Source organism: Notamacropus eugenii, chromosome 3 (genome assembly GCF_028372415.1).
Source record: "Notamacropus eugenii isolate mMacEug1 chromosome 3, mMacEug1.pri_v2, whole genome shotgun sequence".
Taxonomy (NCBI): Eukaryota; Metazoa; Chordata; class Mammalia; order Diprotodontia; family Macropodidae; genus Notamacropus; species Notamacropus eugenii.
In genome coordinates, this window is record NC_092874.1 from 275,213,196 (window position 1) to 275,237,323 (window position 24,128).

General features: G+C 38.4%; 2 protein-coding genes across 10 annotated transcripts in view; one reads left to right on the forward strand and one right to left on the reverse strand.

The window, feature by feature from the left end:
• Nucleotides 1-11,255, forward strand: part of PLEKHG7 (pleckstrin homology and RhoGEF domain containing G7) — an 85,763-nt gene extending 74,508 nt beyond the window's left edge. For 3 of the 4 annotated variants that reach the window (XM_072655569.1, XM_072655568.1, XM_072655570.1), the window contains exons 15-17: nt 289-442; nt 5,097-5,194; nt 7,047-11,255. In XM_072655569.1, coding sequence (XP_072511670.1) covers nt 289-442; nt 5,097-5,194; nt 7,047-7,148 — 354 coding nt within the window. In that variant the 3' untranslated portion in view covers nt 7,149-11,255. The remainder of the gene's footprint in view (nt 1-288; nt 443-5,096; nt 5,195-7,046) is intronic. The other variant, XM_072655571.1, reaches the window with a different exon arrangement.
• A 60-nt stretch (nt 11,256-11,315) lies between these two features.
• The window catches only part of EEA1 (early endosome antigen 1), a 132,419-nt gene continuing 119,606 nt past the window's right edge, over nt 11,316-24,128 (reverse strand). For all 6 annotated transcript variants that reach the window (XM_072655563.1, XM_072655562.1, XM_072655566.1 and 3 more), the window contains 5 exons: nt 23,883-24,068; nt 18,678-18,916; nt 18,286-18,406; nt 15,868-15,966; nt 11,316-15,333 (listed from right to left, as the gene is read on the reverse strand). In XM_072655563.1, the coding sequence (XP_072511664.1) occupies nt 15,211-15,333; nt 15,868-15,966; nt 18,286-18,406; nt 18,678-18,916; nt 23,883-24,068 (768 nt within the window). In that variant the 3' untranslated portion in view covers nt 11,316-15,210. The remainder of the gene's footprint in view (nt 15,334-15,867; nt 15,967-18,285; nt 18,407-18,677; nt 18,917-23,882; nt 24,069-24,128) is intronic.

Consider the following 24,128-nt stretch of genomic DNA (forward strand, 5'->3'; position numbering starts at 1 on the left):
ACAGCCCCTGCCTTCAAAGAGCTCACTAATAAGGGAGACAAAATGTGAACAACTATGTACAAATAAGACATTGGAGACATTCTCAGAGGAAAAGCTTCTTGTAGAAGGAAGAGTTTAGCTGGGACTTAAATTATTGGGAAATTATTCTCAGGATCTGGGAGGCACCAGAGATAATATTTTGAGATGCCACCTAAAAGAGGCTGTTACAACATAAAGACATCATGGATTAGGTCATGATTTGGGTGTGTTATTTTGAATTTATTGAATGATTTCCTTCTTTCCTTTCAGAAGCTTGGGGGCTCAGACACAGGTTTGCTCTGTCCTTCCCTCACTCCTGAGCTACAGGCGATGATTAAAGAAGGTGGTTCTTGTACAGTGCTCGATCAGCCTATTCCTTTGGACCGGCTGGTGGTTAAAAATATTGACCCATTCCATGTATCAGGTAGACTTCTCCTGCTTTTGTGGTATTGCTTCTGTTGGTCATCAAAGTTTCCCATTGCCCTATTGTTTAACAACATATTGTCTGCACCCAAGTCTGACAGCTGTCATAATGTGAATCATCATGTTACTGCATATAATTGAATTACTCTCCCTTCTAGAAAGAACTGGACCTGGCTGACTTTTTCTCTTAATTCTAATGAGATTGATACATATTAATTAGCATTAAAAGAAAAAGATACATCTCATAAACCTTGCAGGGTTAGTCTTGGGAAAGAGAGTAGTAGTGAGGTAAGGGGAAGTTCTGTAACCTACAGGTATGCAAGTGTGATGAATGGGAAAGAAAGGTAGATTGGGAGTCACTTAAACTGATATTGAATCTGGAATCTGTTGCTTTAGGACCACAGGATCATTGATTTAGACCTGAAAGGGACATCAGAGACTATCCTTTATTTTGCAGTCATGTCCAACTCTTCATGATGCCATTTTGAGTTTTCTTGGCAAAGAAACTGGAGTGGTCTGCCATTTTCTTCTCCAGCTCATTTGACAGATGAGGCAAATAGGGTTAAGTGACTTGCCTAGGGTCACACAGCTAGTAAGTGTCTGAGGCCAGATTTGAACTTCCAAAGTCAGGAAGACTCAAGGCCCAGCATTCTAGGTAGTGTGGTGCCATCTAGCTACCCCAAGTCATCTAGCCAAACCCTTCAATTTAGAGATAAAAAAACTGAGGCTCAGAGAGATTATTAATTCATTGACTTGGTCAGGGTTGGATAACTAATAAGTATCAAAGATGGGGATCTGAACCCAATTGTTCCAGACCTAACATTCAGCATTGGTAGTTACTATGCCACACTGCCTTGTTCAATTATTTCTCTTCTCTGCGCCTCATTTTTGTCATTTGTCATATGGGGCTAAGGACAAAAAGTAGCATAGGAGACAGAAAGACCTGGGTTCAGCACTCTCTTCTGATTCATACTGTGTGACCTTGGACAAATCACTTGTTTTTAGAATATGATCTTATGTATCTGAACTTACTGAATCCAGGTAAGTCTGGGCCTGCTTATGCATTCTATCTTGCTATCTACAGTATTATACTACAGTATTTCTATTAGCCTAGTTATGTCCAATGAGATTTGGTAAAAATTATGCTATATAAATGCATCAAGACCACCCATCTAGTAAGGAAGTCTCCATCATCTACATCAATGGTGGGGGTGTCCACACTGGACAAATCACAAATCCTTGATGGTTGAGATCAGGTCCAATTTGGTTAAATAACCTAGATGAACCAGAGGGGATGGCTCTGGAGCATTTTCCCTATTGGAGAAGGGCTAGACAGCGAGGGAGTGGGGAGAGAGCTAATCACTGTATGCGCTGATATACTTAGACCTCCCTAATATATAAAAAGTTCCAGGTATATAGGACTTTCCTCTGAGGACTTGGGCATTCCTTGTTTAAACTAACATCCATAGCAAGATGGTCTAGATTAGGGGTGGGGAACCTGTGGCCTCAAAGTTACATGTGGCCCTCTAGGATCTCAAGTGCAGCCCTTTGACTGAATTCAAACTTTTTGTTCTGCCAAGTCTGAGTTCAAAGGACCACACTTAAGGACCTAGAGAGCCACATGTGGCCTTGAGGTTACAAGTTCCCCATCCCTGGGACTCTAGATTAAACAGGAGACTTAGGGGGGAAAAAATGAGAACTGGGTAGCCAGGTAGCACAGTGGCTACAGTGTGGACCCTGGAACCAGGAGGATCTGAGTTCAAACCATGAGGATCTGAGTTCAAATCATGCTTACTAGCTGAATGACCTGAGGCAAGTCACTTTATTCTTATTGCCTCCAAAAAAATGAGGCCCAGTCTGTGAAGTCAAACCATCCCCATTCCCTAGGAGAAAGTCTCTCAGACTCTTTTTTGTTTGTATCCCCAGTACCCATTGACAGAAAGCACTGTAATAATGGCTCAGGGAGATCTGGAACCCTATTTCTTACACACATTAGATGCGTGATTCTGAGCAAATTATTTAGCCTGTCAATGCCCCCCACTGCACTTTTCCTGGCAAGTCTCTGAGACTCCCAGGTGCAGAGCAGATGCTGATATGTAGTGGTAGAAGATTTCGTTACTTGCAAATTCCTACACCAATGAAATCATAGATCTGGTCCAAAATAAAACAAACCAATCATACCAATCACACTACCAAAAATTATTTGATAGAGCTAGAAAAAAGAACAATAAAATTCATCTAGAAGAGCAACAGGCCAAGAATATCTAGGGAATTAATTTTTTTTAAAAAGTACGAAGAAACATTGCCTGGCTGTACCAAATCTAAAACTATATTACAAAGCAATAATCATCAAAAAATATCTGGTACTGGCTAAGAAATAGAGTGGTGAATCAGTGGAATAGGTTGGGTACACAAGACACAGCAGTCAATGACCATAGTAACCTAGCGTTTGATAAACCCAAAGATCCCAATCTCTGGGATAAGGACTCACTATTTGACAAAAATTGCTGGGAAAGCTGAAAAACAATAGGACATAAAGTAGGTATAGAGCAACATCCCAAAACAAAACAAAGCAACCCAATGCCTCAGTCAGTCAACAAATATATATTAAATATTTACTGTGTGGGGTTGTCAAGAAAGGCAAAAAAGCCCTCCCCGCTATCAAGAGCATGCTAATGGATAACCAGTCAAGACAGTGATAGTTTAAGAGAATCGCCCAGAGTAACATAGCTAAGATATGTCAGACCTGGGTCTTGAACATAGATCTGGATCACATTTTAGACTCCAAGGCAAGTCCTCTATCCAATACATCATATTTCTCTTGAAATGATATGGTAGACACAGTAAATGTGATGAATTAAACTGGAGGTATTGTATATAAGACAAGGAACCACACACCCTAGTAAGTAATTTACTTAACATTAGGTCGGTTGAGGTTTTTGATCTATGTCAAAGTAAGACGCTAGAAGATATGTTGGCTACAGTAAGGAGGAAGAATTCAACCAGACTCTCATAAGGACAAAGGTAATTCAATTCCTGGGCCACGACTTTTAATGGAAATTGGTCATAATTGGTCACATTGGGACAACTGTATACATAGTCCCTATTGTACCTTATTTAGGAACCCTTCCTTTTGCCATATTTCCACCCAGTGGGTGGTTTTTTATTTGAGGAATGCTGCTTCTTTCTCTTTTGTCTTCACTTCCCTCTGGAGATTCAACTGATCAGACAGGATACATAATAAAAATGGACCCTTAGGTATATATGTTTCTCTACTTCATCATTTAAAAAAGCTATTTGTAAATTCCCTTGCCTCCTGAGAAAGTATCATGTCACCGTGTTGTTCAAAATGTACCATTTACTTCTAATCAGAGAGGAGAGAGTCAATTACATTTTATAAAGGAAATCGATATTCCCACTCAAAGTCAGTTCTGCCTCAGAGCAGTCCCATCATCACTAAATTTATTATATTTAGTCAGTAAAAGTAAAGACAGTGGAGCAGCCCTGGATTAATGATCTACTAAGAAAACCACCAGTCAGCCCCCTGTGACCGCACTCACACCTCATAAGAATCCAACGACTGGGCCTGCTCCCTTAGCTTCTAAAAATAAATGGACTACAAAGAATAGATGGGCTGAGAGATTTATATATATATTTTTCCCCCATAGCAATAATTCAAGAGCGGATTGTAAAGAGTTCCTGCTGCGTAAAAGGAATCTGCTCCCAGAATAGAATCCTGCATGGTCTTTGCCATGCCAGCTGGGGAATGAAATGGTCTACAACACATAGACTATTCTAAAGCTGTTTTGCCTTCTCACATCTGACTTCATTTGTGTATGTGGGGGTGTGTGTGTGTTTCAGGAGGCAATGGTGTCAGCCATATCTTCTTGCTTTATTTTGATACCTACTTTTTTCTTAAGAAAGCAAAGTCTGCGATGGGGAGGGAGAACCATTTCTGTTCTGTCCCCACATTGATTGTTTCTTGATAGAACGTTATTTTTATCATGGAAACTTAGCCTTAAAATATCTATCTTGTTCCATGAAGAGTGGGTTATTTCCTATCATTTGCATGGATAATTTGGGAAGTAATATGGCGTAATAGAAGGAGCACCAATTTTGGAGTCAGATCACCATTTGAACTCTGGTTCTGCTGCTTCCTACCTGTGGGACCTTTGTCAAGATATTTGATCTCTCTGAGTCTTGAACTCAATTCCAAAATGAGGAGGTTGGACTAGAGTGGTGGAACTGACGGCCTTGAGGCCACACATGGCCCTCTAGGTCCCCAAGTGTAGCCCTTTGACCAAGTCAAAGTGCCACACTTGAGGACCTAGAGGACCATCTGGATTTAGTCAAAGTGCTGTACTCGAGGACCTAAAGGGCCACATGTGACCTTGAGGCTGCAGGTTCCCCAGCCCTGGACTAGAATCTCACAGGTTCCTTCCAATTCTAAGTCTGTGATGCAATGAATAACATTTTCTCAAGTCTCAGACATCATTCACAGTTCTAAGGTGACTTTCTCTATCTGCGCCATCTTGAAAACTTTCCACCATCCCCAGCATCCCCCAAACAAACTCCCAAGGGAGAAACTAGGAAACTATCCAGATATTATTACTGAATAATTAGCTAAACATGTCATTGTGAATGTCTCTTTCCAGTCTTTGGGCTAAGAAATGCTTTCCTTCTACAACATGAAAACCGTTATCAACAATGTATAGCAGCCTTCTTGTTGCAAGCACAAACGGAAACAGCTAAAGTAAGTGCTTGATTTAATTATTATTAATTAACTTAATCCTTTAATTATTCCCTTAGGTACTCACTTCTGACTTTCAGATTTTACATCAGGAAAGAATCCACCCAAAACATCTTTATTTTAAAAATGATGAAGAACAAGACCCTTTTTTTGGTGGATGCAGAATCTGTGCTATACAAATGGACCATTATGACCTACCCACTCTCAAGTCAGTTTCCCATTTTTGTAAAGTTCAAGACACCCTCCTATAAATGACTCCCTGTTGCTATCTTCCATACAATAACGAAGATACCAAGATGGACTATGGACTTGGCTAATTTGTATATCTGCTCACCACTTAGTAAAATTCCATGAACTCCAATAAATGACCCACCTCCAGATAATGCCAAGTGTTGGTTGGGTTTCCAGTTGGGGAGATATAGATTTAGATACTCAGTTGCATGAGAACTCCTACAATAAAAAAGAATCCATTATTAATCAAAAATCAATTTCTTGAGATTACGCCGGGTCTTAATACACATTAGGATTTCTATTCTCTTTCCACACCATTCATTTTCTCAGCCCTTAAAAAAAACTTTTATTATTGCTTTTTTCATGTGATTTGCATTGTAGCATTTTCAAATTTACCTACTTTGCATGAATTTATATTTACAAAGGGCTTCTGTGTTACTACAATGCATCATATTAAGAAAATATGAAATGGACTAAGGGAGATATAGCATTATATAGTGAGTGCATAACTGTGTGCGTTCATCCTTCACTGCCAAAGAAGACCATGCCATCAGAGAAATAATGACATGACTTGCACTTGACTTTGTTTTTTTGAGTGAGGGAGGGTTGTGCAGGGTCACCAGGCTCACTTCTCCTCCAGAGCCATCTGAATCCAGTGACCAGATATTCATCAGGATGACTGGAGATGACCCAGGATGAGGCAAATGGGGTTAAGTGACTTGCCCAAGGTCACACAGCTAATGAGTGTCAAGTGTCTGAGGTGAGATTTGAACTCAGGTCCTCCTAACTCCTGCACTGGTGGTGCTCTATCCAGTGCTCCACCTAGCTGCCCCGGGTGTATAACTAGCTTTACTGTGGAGAACTAGGTTCAAGACCCACCTTTGACCCATAGGGACTATGGGACCTTGGGGAAGTCACTTAACTCCCCTCCCACCCTACTCAGGCAACTCTGTTTCAATGAGAATGGTGATCCTGCAATGGGGTGTATCGAGTGTCCTCTACATGGCTGGAACTGTAGGTCCAGACCAAAAAATAGTGCTATGATGTTTCTTGTGTATTAGTTGTATTTTTTTTAGCCTTTGAGGAATTAATTTTTGACTTTTTTGTACTACACTCATTTTTTTAATTGACAAAAGCTTAAACAAGTTTTAAAAAAGCACCATTAATAACTCCTGTTATACTACGTTGGGAGGTTGTGACTTATAACCACCGAAATATACATTTGTTCACCTAGCTCATAGTAATCACTTAGTATGTACTTGATAATTGACTTTAAAATGTGTCTCAAACAGAACCCATTATCTTTTCCTGTCACCCTGTCTTTGAATTACTGTGATGATGACTGTCAAGGGCAACAACAATCTCCCCCAGGTTCTTGCCCTTAGTGTTCTTTATTCTTCCCTTCGAGGTATCTGCCTTTCAAAAGAAGTAGGGGGAGGGTGGTCAGAGCTTTCCAGTTGTCTTGGCCTAGACAACTGTTTTACCCCAACTTCTAATGACTTCTGCTGCTCTAAAATTTCCTTTGAGGCACTACTGTGGGGGAAATTGAGAGAGCCAAGGTAGATTCATTCTGTCATCTTCCCAGAATCCTCCAATGAAGCTGGGTTTTTGTTCATTCTTACAGAAAACGTGGATGGTACAAATAAGAATGGCAAGCTCTTGTTTCATGAAGAGATATGAGACCAAGAAATCCTTCACTTCACCGGCAGAATCCTCCGAGATCTAGCCAGAACACGATGACTGCATTTGTAGCTAGTGACAGAGGCTGCTCCAGTGATTTCAGTGGTATAGAATGAGGACTCGCCCTCCACCAGCTCGACACCTTCTCTATAACTTAGTCCTAAGGGGCTGCCCTCGTCAGAGGCAGGCACCTCAGGATTTCCTGGTTCAAGGCCAGCTTTCTCTCCACTACAGCACGCTTCTTCTAACTTCTTACGTATTCAGGTTTACACTATCATTTTTACAAAGCCGTTATAACCTGACCCAGACAATTGTGAAGATCTAATAGTGGTACTCTGGAACATGAAGGTTTGGCTCAAGGAAAATTATCAGAGTAAAGGTTGTAGGGGTGGAAACATGCTGGGGGTTCCTAGTGACTTTCAGAATATTTGGTAATATTTTCATTAGTCTCAGAAGACGTCCAATTGAACAATGCAAGAGGAGGAAATGCTGGAAGTTCTGTCTCTAAACCAGGGGTTCTTAATTTGAGGTCCATGAACCTGTTTTTATGTACATACATACATACATACATACATACGTACGTACATATATGTATGTATCTATATAGATTTACACACGTATATAAATAAAACACACATACATATATATGTATATATACGCCCATATATACATATACACACATGTATATATACATGCACCCAAATATATACATATACATACATGTGTCTATGTATACACCCATATGTATACATATACACACACATGTATGTGTGTATTGACAACTGTTTCAATATAATTGTTTCCTTGGTAATCCTTGGTACTTTATGAATTCTGAAGAGGGGCCCATAGTATTAACCAATCCATGACACACACAAAAAGGCTAAGAACTCCCGAGGTCCCCAGATCGCACTTTGAGAACTGCTGGATAGGGGGAAAAGGTCTAGAGACTCAGATTCATATCCCATTTCTGACAGCGGTTTATTAAGTCATTTAACATCTCTGAGCCTGTTTCCTCATCTGTCCTTATTTTGACCAGTGCTTTTCAAACAGTGAGTCATGAGAGGAAAAGGTTTAAGAAGCCCTGATTTTGACCACCCCTCTTCTAGCACAATGGCTGACTAACAAAGGAATGCCATTCATGGCCTTGCTCTGCAATACTGTCAAATGTTTTTTGGTCATTTTTATTTTAAACTTAGTGCCCTGGCTATGAAAAGCTAAACAAGGGAGAGGGCCCACACTTTCTTATCCAGAATTATATCGATGTACGATCCTCATTTCTCAAAAGTTGCCCACATTTATTCATTTTGTGTATTTTAGGTTTTTTTAAAAAAATGTACACAATTAGGGTACAGTGAAAAAGATCCCTGGGCTTGGGAGGCAGAGGACTTGGGTTCTGCCACTTACTATGTGTGACCTTAGGCAAATCACGAATTCTCTAGGCCTGGTTCTTCACCCGTAAAATGAAGAGATGGTACTAGGTGATCTCCAAAGCCCCTTCTATGACCCCAATGAGTGAATTAGAAAACTGAAATTACTTCTTTTGAAAGAATACTAAGTTTTTCAAGCACAACTTGTTTGTTTTGCCCCCAAGTCATCAAACTGTTTTGATCACTTTTGAAGGTTATCTGAGCATATTCCTTTTATTTAACAATGGCCCCATTTGAGTTTTAATATTAAAAACAACTTCTAATTGCTGATCAGTTACTTTTATCATTTATTTTATAGGGAATAAAAATTCAATCCGGCCAAAATCAAGAAATGTACTTGTGAACTAATAATTGTTGTTAATTAATATAAATAACTAAAGAATGATAGTCCCTAGAATTTATAGAGTACTTTAAGCCTTGCAAAGTGAGAAACTGAGGCAGAGGTTAAGGGACCTGCCCAGCGTCACAAAATCAGGAAGTATCTAAGGTTGGATTTAAACTCAGGTCTTCCTAACTCCAGGTCAAGGACGTTGTTCATTGTGCCACCCAGCTCCCTTGGGGAGGTGAGTGGCACAGTGTGGTGCATTTCATTCTATAGCGAACTCCAAGTGAGAAAAATCCCTCTAACGATGCAGACTGGTCTTAAGAAAGTTTGAAATGTGCCGATATAAAATGAAGACATAAAAACGTTGAAAAGTTAAAGATAAGGGCAGGAAGGTGGTGCAGCAGAGAGAGGACAGATCTTGGTGTCAGGAGGATCTGAGCTCAAATCTGACCTGACACTTGGCATTTACTAGCTATGTGATCCGGGCAAGTCACTTAACCCTGATGGCCTCACCAAAAAAACAAACAAAAAATGTTAAAGATACATACCTCTCCAGAAGATATCAAATCCAGTTCCACAGGGGTCTTAATTTAGGACATGGCACTTTCACAGTGAGTTGGTTAGTGACATGCAGGTAGTTGGAAAACTAGATAGCAGATGAAGAGTTGGAGACCTAGACAGATATGGCTAAGTACCGGATGGACTATATGGAATGATTCACTTGGGTAAAAAAACAAACAACAACAAACTTCACACACATAAAACGGTGTGCAGGTTTTGCTGTGTACCCATGTGACTGATTTACAGTTTATTGGTGGATGCTAACTTCATCACTGATGTTTATATAAATGCATTATCACATTTGATTCTCACAACAGCACTGGAAGGTACTAAAGATACTTTGCTCCTTTTATAGATGAGGAAATTGAGGTTCAGAGAAATTAAGTGATTCAAGTCAATAGATTGTTAGAAATGGGACTTGAACCTGGGCCTCTCCTGCCTCCAAGTCTAGATCTCTTTCCACTACACTGGTAGGTCCCCAAGTGTCCTCTAAGGACCCCTGGGGATCCCTGAGACGCTTCTAAGGGGTTGGGGGGGCCAAGTCAAAACTTTCCATGATAATGAGACATTTTAATTTCTAATGCAGCAAGTACTGATAGATCTAATGCATGAAAACTAAAGCTCTTTGGGGTCCCCAATAATTTTTAGGAGTGTGAAGGAGGCCTAAGCCCCAAAAGTTAAGAGAACCTTTGAGCTATACCATGATGTCTCTCAAGTAAATGTTTAACACAGAATTCTAGATAAAGGAAAGTGATGCAAGGATGTAAAACTAGTAAACTGACATGCATATGGTGCTTTTAAGTTATAAAATAGCAGAATGTATACGTATGTGTATATATGTGCAGATATATACACACACCTACATACACCTCATCCCATTATCTCATTAGTGCCTTACAACAACCAGATGAGGAAACTGAAATGGGAAAACAGCATGTAAACATCGCATTTCAAAGGTGCCAGGCCTTTAGTTTTCAGCATCTGAACCCATCAACCAAAAATAGAAAAATTTAGAGAATAGCAATGATTTAAAGAAAAAATGTGGCTAAATTTATTCAAAATGAAAAACAGTAAAAGAGAATGTTCAAAAATATGTAGGGATGTTGTGTGGATAGTAATGGGAGGCTCTCCTGTATTCACTGGCAGGCAGAGAACGTAGGAATAAGTTCCAGGTTGTATTGGACTCATTGCCAAAGAAAGTTCTGAATTCTTCCAAGCAGCGTGTACATCTAAAATGTATCATTAAGGTATAGGCGTACCCAGAGAGAGGGCAATGTACTGGATGATCTCTTAAAGTCTCTTCAAGCCCTGTGATTCTATGTATCATTATTTATGTAACATATGAAGGGTTGATTTTCCCAGTTTAATTTCATCCAAAAAGGGGAAAATATGTTTAAAAATTCCTTAACTTTTCAGGAACAAGTTATACACAAAGACTTGCAAACCCCAAAATGGTCATTCTAACTTGCTTTTAAAGAATACTGGGGTCAAAAATCCGGAAAATCATGTGGGAAGCAGTAATGCAATCTCCCTATCGCAAAACCTACTGGACACAGCAACCGGCACTTAGTTTTCAAATAAAGGTGGGCAAATGGGCAGTAAACTTTCAGCATGAAGTGAAACTTTTTCACTGATTTTTTTGGCATTTTACACAGTGATCCATGGGGGAAAGCAAAAAGCACAAAGCAGAATGGGGCAGATGAATTATACAATGAAGGGAATTAATCATACTTCTTAAAAGCAAGCATTTAACTTCTAGAGTTAAAACAAAAACCCCAATGCTGACCTCCAAGTGTACTGTGTTTCCATTCTATTGGTAAATAAATTAATTCAAAACAAATTTACTACTGTCTCATTTTGTCAAGATGGGACAAGACTGTGTGTTATCAGAGACCACAACTGCTAGAAAGAGGGCTTTTATTAATATTCTTTTAACAGATTAAAAAACAAATGCAACAATGCAACAAGCCTCCTTCCAACACTCTTTATACAGAATTAGGTACCATCATTTGGGGTCACCCGTAGGTACAGTTAGAATCAATTGCCATCCAATCCTGAGTTCAGGTAATACAGTGCACACTGAACTAAACTCTTCCACAATATAAGGCACAAGCACATGATCACAAGTAGTAAATACAACACAAATTAAGAAAAAAAAATCAGATAAAAAATTCATGCAAACCCATCTACATATAATGAGTATGATCCAGTTTCCAGAAGTACATGTCATGTACACATAACTGCATCGTGTTACCAGTCTGTACATAGCAAGAACTGAGTTATTTCCAATTCTATTTTATACATGTTTACATAAATTCCATAGGTCTATGCACAATATTCACATCTGCAATGATAATGAAAAATCAGAATCTAGGCAAATGGCAATTAAGACAGGATAATGTGTGGCACGCTTTCATTACAGAATACCATTCATCAAGTTTGTGTCTAGGAAAGCTAAATTAATGGCACATTTAATCTTGTGGATGATAATTATTTATGGTTTAATAACCAAAGTGCATATAAAATTCTGTGGTCACACAGACCATAACTATCAAAGTGTGTGTGATAACTATCTGCTCTTTACTCAAGGAAAAAAGAAACATCTTTATGATAGGTTTAAAGAAAACAGAATTCGCTTTACAAATCTCAAAACTGTACAATTTAAAAAGAATCACGACAGAGTCACCTCTTTCAGGGTAATGGGATACAAACAATTTCGGCAATTACTACGTAACACTACCATGAGGAAGCCCTACTGAAAAATAGCTCAATTCCACGCTGAGAGGTAGTTGAAACAAAACTCTATCATATCCGCATTGAGGTCTTCTGTTTACTCTTCCCCCACCCCACCCCCTTGCTTCCTTACAAAAGAGACAAATCCTGTAAAAGCAGCATTTTAGTCCTCTTTCTACAAAAGTTCTATAGGTACAGTCTGGCATACGCTAGACCAGAAAGGCCTTTTTTTTTTTTTTTTTTTTTTTAATATCTCTTCTGCATCTGGATTTGAAATTTTCCAGCCTGCTTCGCATTAGGGTCAAATCACAGATCTGGACCTGCCAGTTCTAACTCACAGACATAAGAATGGAGCCTAAAAGCCACATGAAATTTGTAGCCCAGGAACATATTTTCACTTTTTTAAAAGGAAAATGTCCTTTTGTTTCCAAAACATCTTAGGTTCATGAATTAACAGATAGCTACGTGGCAGTGATAACAACATCGGCATCACTAGCTCGGAGAAAGCACAAAGAATCTTAGGACACTGATGGGAATGAGAAAAGCAGTAGAATTAAACACATAACAGCATTTCTTTAATAGTCTCCATACAATTTCTCTTCTGAAAAGGGAAGAGGCATTCAGTGCATCCCCACAGCAAGGGAGAAAGGGAACCAAGAATCTAATCCTGAGGAATTATCATGATATTTATTGTTCTAAAAACTATGCTAACAGTGATACTGTGCGCTTCTGTTGGCCTTAAACGCTATAAATCAAATGTCACTGTGTGTATTGGCTATAGATATCAAAGGTAAAACTATCTGGGAAATTTTTAAAATAAAAAAGGTCCTTCATGGTTTTCACTCTTCAGAGTAAATAGTTCTCTAGTCGATCTGTCTTCCACGATGAGCAACTCATTTCCTTGGTTATATCTGCCTGAGTGTTTATGCTTATTTCCTTTTCAGGGGCTTATTCAATATATTTAATTAGTATTGACAAAAAGATTTACATCCATGATTCCATTAACAGCTACACAAAAACATACTCCTCTTCAGTGTATACTTCAGATACATGTAATGTCATTTATGGCATGATATTTGAAAACAATCCTACAAAATGTTGACCACAAAAGAAAAACTGCTTAGTTCTAATTTTTCCTAGTTATCAATAAGTAACCTTTTTTCTGATTGCTACATATTACAGGTTCATAGATTTAGAGCTGGAAGGGACCTTAGAAACCACTGAGTCTAAGCCCCTCATTTTATGAGAAACTGCAGCCACGAGAGGGTGATCTGCCCAGGGTCACATAGCAACTAAGTGTCAGGGGTGAAATCTGGTCTCGGATCTTTATGCTTCCAAGTCTAGCACTCCATCCACTGTGCTTATTTTCTTTTCTAGAAAATGTCAATAACTGAAGCTAACTTCAACTTACTTTAGAAATGCCACAATTTCCAAACTCATTAAAACAACAGAATAAATTAAAGGTCCATTTTCAGTCTCCAAAGTATTCACAGACTTCCTCTAGGCATGGATCAGTCTTAAAATCAGCAAGACCATCTAGCTCTTCCCTTTTAGCTTACTGGTAAGGTTACAGAAGCCCAGAGAGACTAATAACTTGCATAAGCTCATCCAAGAGACTGTCCAGCGGCCGAGCTGAGCTAGAATCGTGGTACCTATGGCAGCCGAGCATCCTCTCCACCATACCTTATGCTACTTCGTATTCCAGCTCAGGTTATAAATTTTGGGACTTAATGATGTACTTATTTGGGGCAATAATGTTTCTCTCTAATGTATCCATAAGCATTATTATTTTCCAAAGTAAAAAGATTTCTCAGATCAAATGAAAAACTAAATTCTGGATCAAAATTTGTTGGTATTTTATCACTTTAAAAATTTTCCACTAATTTACATGAATAAAATATGAAATAACTGAAAATTTAATGTTTCCTTACCACTTAATCAGTGGTGATTTATTTTTCAATAAATAGGCTAACAATATCAATTACCAGTTTTAAGATGCAAAGTTATGAGTCAATTAGACATATGTCTAACTTATAGTCTGGGTGATGATGTGAAATAATATGTTTTTAGAAAAGCTGAAACATTAAAGAATTGAGAATTTCATACTGCTTAAGGGAAACATAAAAAGGGAAAAGTTACATGAAATGGCCATTCTCAGGAGAATAAATTGAAAGTAAACACAATTCAGTATGAAAATATATAATTTCTTCAACAATCAGTAAGAGATCTTTGTGAGATTCTTATTTTAGGGGGAGGGCAGGAGAGAGGAGAAGAAGAGCTAAGAAATACAAAGAGGAAAAAGAGAGACAAAAATAGTTTTAGGCAAAAGAAATACTCAACCTTTCAAATATTTCCCCAAGGACACAGACTATTACAAAGTAAACAATTGGTTTCACAGATATCTATGAAATGAGTATATGAGAAGTGAATCAGGATAAAACAAAAAGCCAGGCTTGAAAATGTGGCAGAGTTTTCTTAACCTACGGTGTATTTAAAATACCTAAGCAACATTTTTACAACATCAAAATGGTGCAACTGGGCTATGGTAAAAATGAAACAACAGTAAAGGTGGGTTGGCAAGTTTTATGGTGCTGTGTATGATTTTGTAGAGAAGATGTTCGATGCATACCAACACAGGAGGATGTTAACGTGCAACAAAAAACAAACACTTGCTATACTGAATCCTTGTACATTTCTGTAAGTTAGCTTTTGCAGAAAGTAGAAAAGAAGCTGTGGGATTACGTTTGTGAGCAATGAAATTATGTTTTAAAAAAATACATTGATATTCTCTTTTCAAAATTTATTTACATTTAACTAGATAATTCTAAACTAGGCATGAAAGCTGTTTTCAGGGTAAGTGGAAAGAAAGCAACAGGTGATGAGCCCAAGTCTCACAAAAATAGAAGAGTTTTACTTGATATTAATAAACATTTCAAAATATACCGATTTTGCCAAGTGTTACAACCACTGTCCAAATCAAATAGTAGTCCAAGTACTCTAGGAAGTGCATTTATTAAAACTCTAACGTTAGTGTCATCTTGCTTGATGAACATGATAACTAGTTATCCTTGTAAGTCATTGAAACACGCATCACAGACACGGACAGGCTTCTTTGAAGAAGGAGTTAAGGCATTTTTGGCTGAACATTCAGCACAAAAGATATTTCCACACTGTCTACAATGATGCTGTGAATGAGAGAAACAAGAGAAATTAAACTTCCAACATAAACTAGCTAGGCATCACTAAAGGAGGTACATTCACTTCTACTTCTAGGTATAAAGGATGTTGTCACAAAGAGAAATCATTTCCTTCATATCTTCATAAAATGGGAAAGAAGTCTTTTTTCCTTTCTCATACTATGCAATATTATTTCTGTTTAATTCAGAATCACAACCTAAACTTTCTCCCAAATAATGCAATGAACTAAAATATCATTATTCCAGATAGATGGGCAAAGAGATATTAGTTTTTATCTTGGGGCACAGGCTCAGGAAATTTTGGGACCAGTGAAATACAACGAAGCAGATAAATGAACACAGACCGCCAAAATTCTAGTCTATACTCAAGATTACATGAATGGTAACAGGGAACCAAATCAAATAGGTAGACACTGATTAAAATTTGTCAGTAAATTTCTGTCAAGATGTGCTATCCAGATACAGGGCTACTTTACTGACTAAATATTATTATCACTGTTTATACCCAATTCCTTTACATACCCGTCTCACTGTGACTGAAAAGCCTTTCCCACAGGCCATGCAGTTCTGTACCTCATTATCTTCAGCCCATTTTCTATTTAAAGCTTGTGTATGTTTGATCTAAAAAAAACCATACATAAACATAAGAAAAATTATAAATCATTTTCAAGAATAGATTATGCCTAAAAACCTATTGTAAAAAAAACAAAACCATGTATGTGTGCGTGCGTCTTTCTCAACAAATATCACAAATTATATTCACACAGAATAGATTGTTCCTAAAATTGCTCAGTAGTATAGTGACAACCACCAACTCATTCATTCATTCTTTCATTCAAATATTTCTCTACTATGTGCAAGGGGGTGGGGAATATACAAAGGTAAATAAGACACTGTCCTTGCCTTGAAGGTTTTTACAACCTACTGAGACAGATAATATATATATACATATATATATATATATATATATACACAGATACAATGAACAAAAATTCGAATATAATCAAGACCATATGAAGGACTTAAAGAACTATGAGATCAGATAAGGGAGTAATTATTCCTGCTTTGGGAAGGAGCAGAAAATCAGGGAAAGCATCATGGAGGGAGGATTGTCAATAGGTGGGAAACAACGGAGGGCTGAAAGACCAAAGGTTAAAATAACAATGAATAGACGCAGGAAGAGTAAGAGACTGGAGGAGGTAGGAGGGAAGTGGATTGCGGTCGAAGAAAATTTCAGAGTTTGAGATCTTGGGGTTATATAGCAAAGTATGGGGTGTACAGTTCTATTATACAACCAGTACAGAGCTAAACTTCAGGTAGGGTTTATGGGTTAAACAGGCCTCTGTAGGCTGCCCCTGGGACTCATTCATTACACAAAATATTGGTTTTATATGAGAAAATGTGTTCCAAGTTTCAAACAGCCAATTTACATACAAATATTTAGAATACAAACTATCTCTCCCTTCCGTCCACTTGTGACATTAACAAAATGATTCCTGGGCATCAAATCATAGGAAAGGAAGTATGGAAGGTGGGCAGGAAATAGGTTGGGAAGAATGGATGTTGCTAGAAAGGCAAGAACAGGAGAAGAGGATGTGGGGAGGGGGCAGAATAATTCTAGTTTATGGTTGGGACAGTTGCTCTCAAGTGGCTTTTCATATGCAAGGGACTTATATATATTGGGAATGTATGGTCAGGAACTATCTGAATATGCATGAAGGAAATCAGAAATTCAAAGTGCCAAATGCTATCCCTGACCAAAGCTAAGATGACTAATTAATATGAGCTATCCAATCTCAGGCTCAAAAGATGGCCAAAGGAGTTCAGAGAACTCAGAAGAACTGCTCCCCTAAGCCTTCTTTTCCCACTCAAATCCAGGGCCTGGTCCCACCTTGGCTGCCTGCCACCAGAGCAGAGTTTCTTGGCTTAAGAGCATGCTCTAGAAGAGAATGTAGCTTCATAGTTTTTCTTTCACTCTCTCCTATAAATTATCACTAATTGCCCCCTAGCCCTCACTTGGCACTCCATCCTATACTGCCTTTTCATATTATCTTGCCTTGTCCTAAATCTTTAAGTAGGGGACCTTGAGATCTGAGGAAGCAAAGTACAGTAGATGCGTGCCCAACTGGCAGAGGGCCTGAGCTCCAGTCCCTGCTCACAAAATGGCTACAAAACCTGGACTCTGGGACTTGAGTTCCTCTTCTATCAAAGGAGAAAGCTAGACCAGAAAAACCTTCTGCAGGCCTCTTGTCTGATCGAATTCTCTAGGGCCCACAGTGCTGAGGGCACTTGCTCGGTCAGAACTTGAGCTTTCACTGAGCCTGGCAACTGCTAGGGAGTTATCAATGTCAATCCACAGCTTTTTAAGAACTCCCTAGAGTGTGAGGCAAAGTGATGTGCTCTGGATAACAAAGGCAGAAGGGCAGGGGCAAGGCTTGAAACTGGGTCCCCTAACTTTCAAGCTGGCCCTCTCCCCACTATTCCATTCTGATTCCCTCTGACACATGGCACAAACACCAGACAGCCCAGAGACGTTAGGGGTCATGTGAGCTTTAAAGAGAGTCACATGGTGCTTCTGATAAACTCACAAGTCTTGAGTCAGTTAGGCAAGGCTAAAAACACAAAGATTCAGTAGAATTCCTTGGGCATCAGAGTCTGCACTAGCAGATTACACATCATTCTTCCTCCTCTGGATGAGGGGACTGATTTAACATGCCCAGATCACTGTCTCATCTACCCACCTAAATGATAAGTTCTTGAGGGAAGGCAGCATTATCTTTCCAAATCCCTTATTTATCAAAGTGTCTTTTCTAACTCCTTCACACTTGGTACAGAACAGATGTTCAATGTACTGAATGGATTTTCAAACAGCAGCCAGAGTAAATAGTCTCCTACCTGTGGAAACTGGAAGGAAGGGCCCACTCAGCCCACAAGACTTACCTGCAATGATTGGTTTTCTCTGCCTAGTTCCTGCACTGCTGCAGTTGTATTGTCCAGTTTTCTCTGCAATTCTAGGACTTTGGCTTGAAGCTTCTCTATCTCACCCTCACTTTTGAGACACCTATGGAAATATAATTAGACAGTTATAGAAGACAAAAGAGCCCATGAAACAGAAGAAAGACTCTTGAAGTAACTAAAAAAATAGTTGAAATTAAACACCCATTATTTACCCCAAGTTATTTTTACTTTTAAATGGTAATTTCATGCCAGCAGGGGCTGTGGATCTTTTTAGCTCTTGTTTGTTGGGGTTTTTGTCTCCCACATAATACATGATTAGAAGATGAAAGCATATTCATTTTAATCATTTCCCCCAAACATCATAATTTAGTCACCTTTCCAATAATGCTCTCCTTTCATCCTGATTATTTTGAATAGTTGCTTCCAAAACTGCGATTTCACCCCGTAAGTCATCTATCTGCTTCTCTAGTTCACTAACTCTCCGCTGGCTGGCCTGCCATTCTTTCTTTACTGTTCCCAAATTCTCATTCAAAGCTGTCACTTGCATGGCAAGTCTTGTCTCATTCTCTTCATGTTTTCTAATTTTCTCTTCTTTTTCTTTTATTTCTGCATGCTGAAAAAGAAAAAAATGAATATATATATATGTGTGTGTGTGTATGTGTGTGGGTGTGTGTGGGTGTGTATACACACCCACACATACACACACTATTTCATATACAATTGCAATCAGATAGGGGTCTGAGTGCCTTCCTTATCAAATTTCCAATTTTAGGACCACACAGTATTATTTTTATGTAAGGAAAAGTGGGATAAATAACACTGTTGGCTTATAACAAGAGACCAAACAAGCATCTACTTACTCTAAATTAGCTCCAATTCTAGGGATGTAAAATAATGGTTAGCTTACAACTTTCAAGTTTCTGTCAGAGTTTGAAGTGGTGTTTGGGTTCTTTTCGAAAAAGACCTACAAAGAGTGAAATGAGCAGAACCGAGACGATGTTGTATACAGTAAAGCAACATCGTTCTGGGAATGACTAAGTCATCTGGAGTACTACAAATATTCAAATCGACTAGAAAAGGTCTATGAAGGAATATGCTACCTATTATCTATCCAGAGAAAGAACCGATACACAGAAGTATGTATAGTATGGTTCTATACATACACACATGCAGATACACACTTGTGTCTAATGGCAGCCTGCTCTGGGATGGGGTGAGGAGGGAGAGAAAAAAAATAAAAAGTACACAGCAGAGAACAAAAGAACTTAGCAGGAAGCACAGAAAAGCAGAGTATTATATAGGTTTTTTAAAAAGCAAAATGGAAACTCATGGTTTTGTATTGAAACCTCTTTTTATGTTATACTATGTACAAGGAAATGTTCATTTTTTTTTCTTTTTGTATTTAAATTAAAAATGAATAAAAATTAAAGAAAAAAGACTTAGAATCTCAAAGTAGTAATGTGATGTATATAAAATATACCACTCTTCCCTTAAGTGTTTCCTTTCTCTAAACAGATCCTAAACTCTCTCCTACTGACCTATCAACAGATAACTTGGACACCATTTAATTCATGGTTTGAATGTGAAATTACAATCTTATAATAAGTGAATTTTGGAATTAAAGGTTATTTGGGTACATTTGGATTTAATTCAAAAGAAGAAAGTCAGGTGTTTCCCATCTAGTACATAACAGAAGGAAAAGTATTGTGGCCTTGGGCCATCATAATTCTAAAATGAAATCCCATTGTACCCTATGTTTATTTTGCCTGAATAAATGTTTATAACATTAACACTATATTTGCCACTACTTTTCTTTTCTACAAAGGTGGTTTTTTGTTAACCTATTGCAACTTTCAGTGAACTTGTTTAAAATACAAACATAAGTCTTCTAAATTAAGAGCTGATGCTAATGATTAATAAATCTGTGCTTACACCAACATGGATAGTCCCTCCACCAATTCAGATTACAACCCTATTTATGCCTTCTAAACTTGTGTGTGTAATTCTTGCTTATATCTTTCTGTAATTCTTATACCAAGGAGTCACTGGAAGACTTTTTAAAAATTCTTTTAGTATTTCAAGAGTACAAATATAACATTCAGATTATCTATTTGTTCTCTCTTATTTTTGGTGGCATGAATTTAGTGGTGGCCATATAAGCAAACAGGAAGGGGAAGCCAGGCGTAGTAAGTAAGAATGAAATGTGAGCTACAAAAGAAAAGTGTTGAGGAAGATTCTAAGTTTTCAAATCTGGATGAACGATATCTTCCTCCTCCTCAGTCATGAATAAATAAAGCACTTGGGGTTCACTATCGTTTGGAAATTTTCCTTTGTTTGAACATTCTGACGGCTACCTTCCACACACTTGGTGATCAGCATTCACGTCTGCCTTGGGTTCCCTTACTCTGCGTATCACTGGGCAAAGTGACTTCCACAGCTGCATGTATTACAGTATTGTGTAATTGTAGCATATGTTTAGGACTTACTAAGGAAGGCCTTTGAGGCTGTATTTTATGGTACTGGGTCAACTGCTTCTTTGCAAAGTATCAGAGAACAGAATTACGTATTCTCGTAATCATTTCAGCAAGAATTACCAGAACATGATTTTATCTGCTACAGAAAAAGCACCGGAGAAAGCACACCCATTCGGAACTCATGTTTTGATTGTGGCAGTTGCTCAGTCCCACTCCTCATGACCCTGTCTTTATCTTCCAGAAGCTAAACATATTTAGTTGCTTCAGTAAATGCTTCTAAGTGGCCTAGTTTCAACGCATTTACCATCTGAGCCACCGTGTAGTCGTGCATTCCAGCGTGACAATGCCCTTCCTAAAATGCAGTACCTAAATGGAATTTGACACTCTAGATAAGGTGGGATAGGGTACAGAACAGGTAGGCGACTGCCCCCTTGGCTTTGGGTACTGGGCTTCTGTTAAGTCAGCTACTGGAGCTGTCTCTTGAGGCACACTGTGTTTACCATTTCCTAAAAGTTCTAGGTCTTTTTTAAATGAACTCTTGGGTTGTCATACACTCCTTATTGATTGGTGCAACTGGCTTTTTTTAATCCCAAGTATAGGGCTTTAAATTTAATATGAATAAATGCAATCTTCATTATTTTAAATCTTAAGAGATTCTGGGATCCTAGAACTGCCAATGTGTTAGCTCTTTCCCAACTCTGTGTCATTTGGACTTCCATTCAACTTAGAAAATTTCCTAACTTAGATAACATCATACCATTTTCTTCTTTGTTACCTTTTTTGGAGAAAAGTAAAATCTGTACTTTATTTTTCATTCTTTGAGAAAATTTGAAAATCCGTTTAAAAACTGGTACGTTCATAGCATTTGTCTGTAGGCCAGACTACGTGTCTCTTCCAACCTCATGTTAAGTGCGATTGCCTTGAATTGTAAAGCACTTAGCATGGTGGCCAGCACATAGTAAGTGCTACATAAATGTTAGCTATTATTATTAGCTATTAATAATTAATTGTTGCCTCTTTCCAATCTCATCTACAAATGATCTAGCAGAGTTAAATCTTATGCCAATTTCTATAAAGATCCATTTTTTCAAAAAACTTTTTTGCTATTTTGAGGAGATACTATTTATAGTCTCTCATACTTCTCCATAAAATACATGCAAATGTATTCCAAATCAATGTTGCCTTTGGCTGCCTTGTCTGTCCGCTTGGTAAAATGATTAACTCTCTGCTAAGAGAAGTGATTCCTGAATACTGTTGCCTGTTCTTTGTGCTGTTTTATATTATTTCAGTTTCTAGGATCCATTTTCCTTTATATGAAGTTTGTAAATAGGTCAGGTTACACAGCTGCATGAATAGTGTTGTATACAATGTCTTCATCTTTATATTTTCCTCTGATTTGGCTTTTATGTTGAACTGTGCTCTATAACCAGATAATGATCCGACTACAGAGATAACTTATTCTGAAATGACCACCATTTCTTTAAACAGTTATTCCCATTTCATACTTCATGAAAGCATTTGGTGCTCCCTGTATCCAACACCTTTGAACCTGTTTACAAGCCTCTGTCCTTCTTGGATTCTAAGCCCTATTTTCCAGCTTCATCCTTCTCATCTGTGACCACGGATGCACCGACATTATTTAATGTTAAGACACGTGGATGCTGACAGCTTAGAAGATCTTAGGGTCTGTACAGGTTTTACTGCAGTGCAACAGGAAATCGATCATCTTCTTGGTGGCTTGTTTTGCACACTGACAACAGTGCAAGGTGAGATGATCCAGTTGATGATCCCCTCTGGTTGCCATAGGGTAATGGTGAAACAGATGCCAAAGCCTTTATTCAATGCTGTGAGGAGAGGTTCTTGTCTGCGGGTTTAGCTACAGGTTATGTGGATCAGATTCAATCTCTGTATTAGTCTCAACTACCAGAAACACTTGGCTAGAGATTACGGGGAAGGGCAGAAACAGTTTGCTGACTGTCTGAACACCATCCGAAAGCTGGGATTCTTCCCCTTTTCCATTTGTTTTCCATAAGAGCAAGCAGAGCGCAGCAGATGACAGGGAGCTGGCATACACTGATGACTATGAAGACAGAGGGCAGGGCCTGGAGTCAGGAAAACTTCTTTTCCTGAGCTCAAGCCTGGCTTTCGACACTTCTCAGTTGTGTGAACCTGGGCAAGTCACTTCACCTTGTTTGCCTCAGTGCCTCATCTATAAAATGAGTAGAAAAGCAAATAGCAAACCACTCTAGTGTCTCTGCCAAGAAAGTCTCAAATGGGGTCACAAAGAGCTGGACGTAACCAAAAAATGACTCCTGAAGCATGCATTTGGATCAGATGGGTTGACAGGTCATACACTATGGCCAGAATAATTCACTACCTGGTGGCTAAACTTACTGGGACAAGATTCTCTGGAAGGGATTCATCGGGTCCTCAGCTAACAGACACAGTCTAACATTAGGCTTGAATTAGGCTAGAAACCTTTTGAGCTTGATGACAGAATTTGTGTTTTGATAGTATCACCTTTAGCACAGCCAAGGGTCACCTCCATGCCAGGTATAGAATAAGATTTGCTTTTTCTCCTTTCTATTTTTTAAAAAAATCCTGAAATTGGTTAAGTTAGCATCGCTATTTCCAAATATCATTCTTTTTCATTAGATTTTTTGAATAAAAATTAGCCTAACAGATGAACAAGATACACACATAACAATAATACAAAATAATAATAAAGACAGTAAAGATTTGTAAAAGTACTATGAGAGGCTCAAAAGATGAGGTTGTTACTGATTTGAGTCCAGAGAGAGCTTCATGGGAAAGAAGTCATTGTAAACAAGGCCTCAATAAGAGATGAAAGGGAAGGAAGACATTCCAGGAAAAAGAAACTACATAATGGCAAGAAGACAGAAGAATGATAGGTGTGAGTTCAGGATAAAAGGTATGGATGTGTGTGATATGAGCCAAAGCTGGAAAAATAAAGGCACACTCAATGACGGAGGACCTTTACTTTCAGACCCAAGTGTGTGAACTTTACTTAGGAGGAGTGATGTGAGCAGATCTACGTATAAGCTGTGGCATAAAAAAGGACTGTTGGGAAAGAAGCTTACTGACCAGTTTGGCTTCCTTCTCAGCGAATTCCTTCTTCAGATCATTTTCGGTCTTTTTCAGCTGATCTTTTACTGCTTGTTGGTTCTTCTTTTCCTGTTCAAGAACAGACTCCAGGGCATCTAATTTGCCCTGTAGGTCTAACTTCTGCTGGATCAATAACTGTTTGGCATCCTTTAGGTTTGTTATTTCCTGTCAGAAAAATACAGCATACAACTAAAAATTTCCAGTACATCTAAAAATAACCTGTAA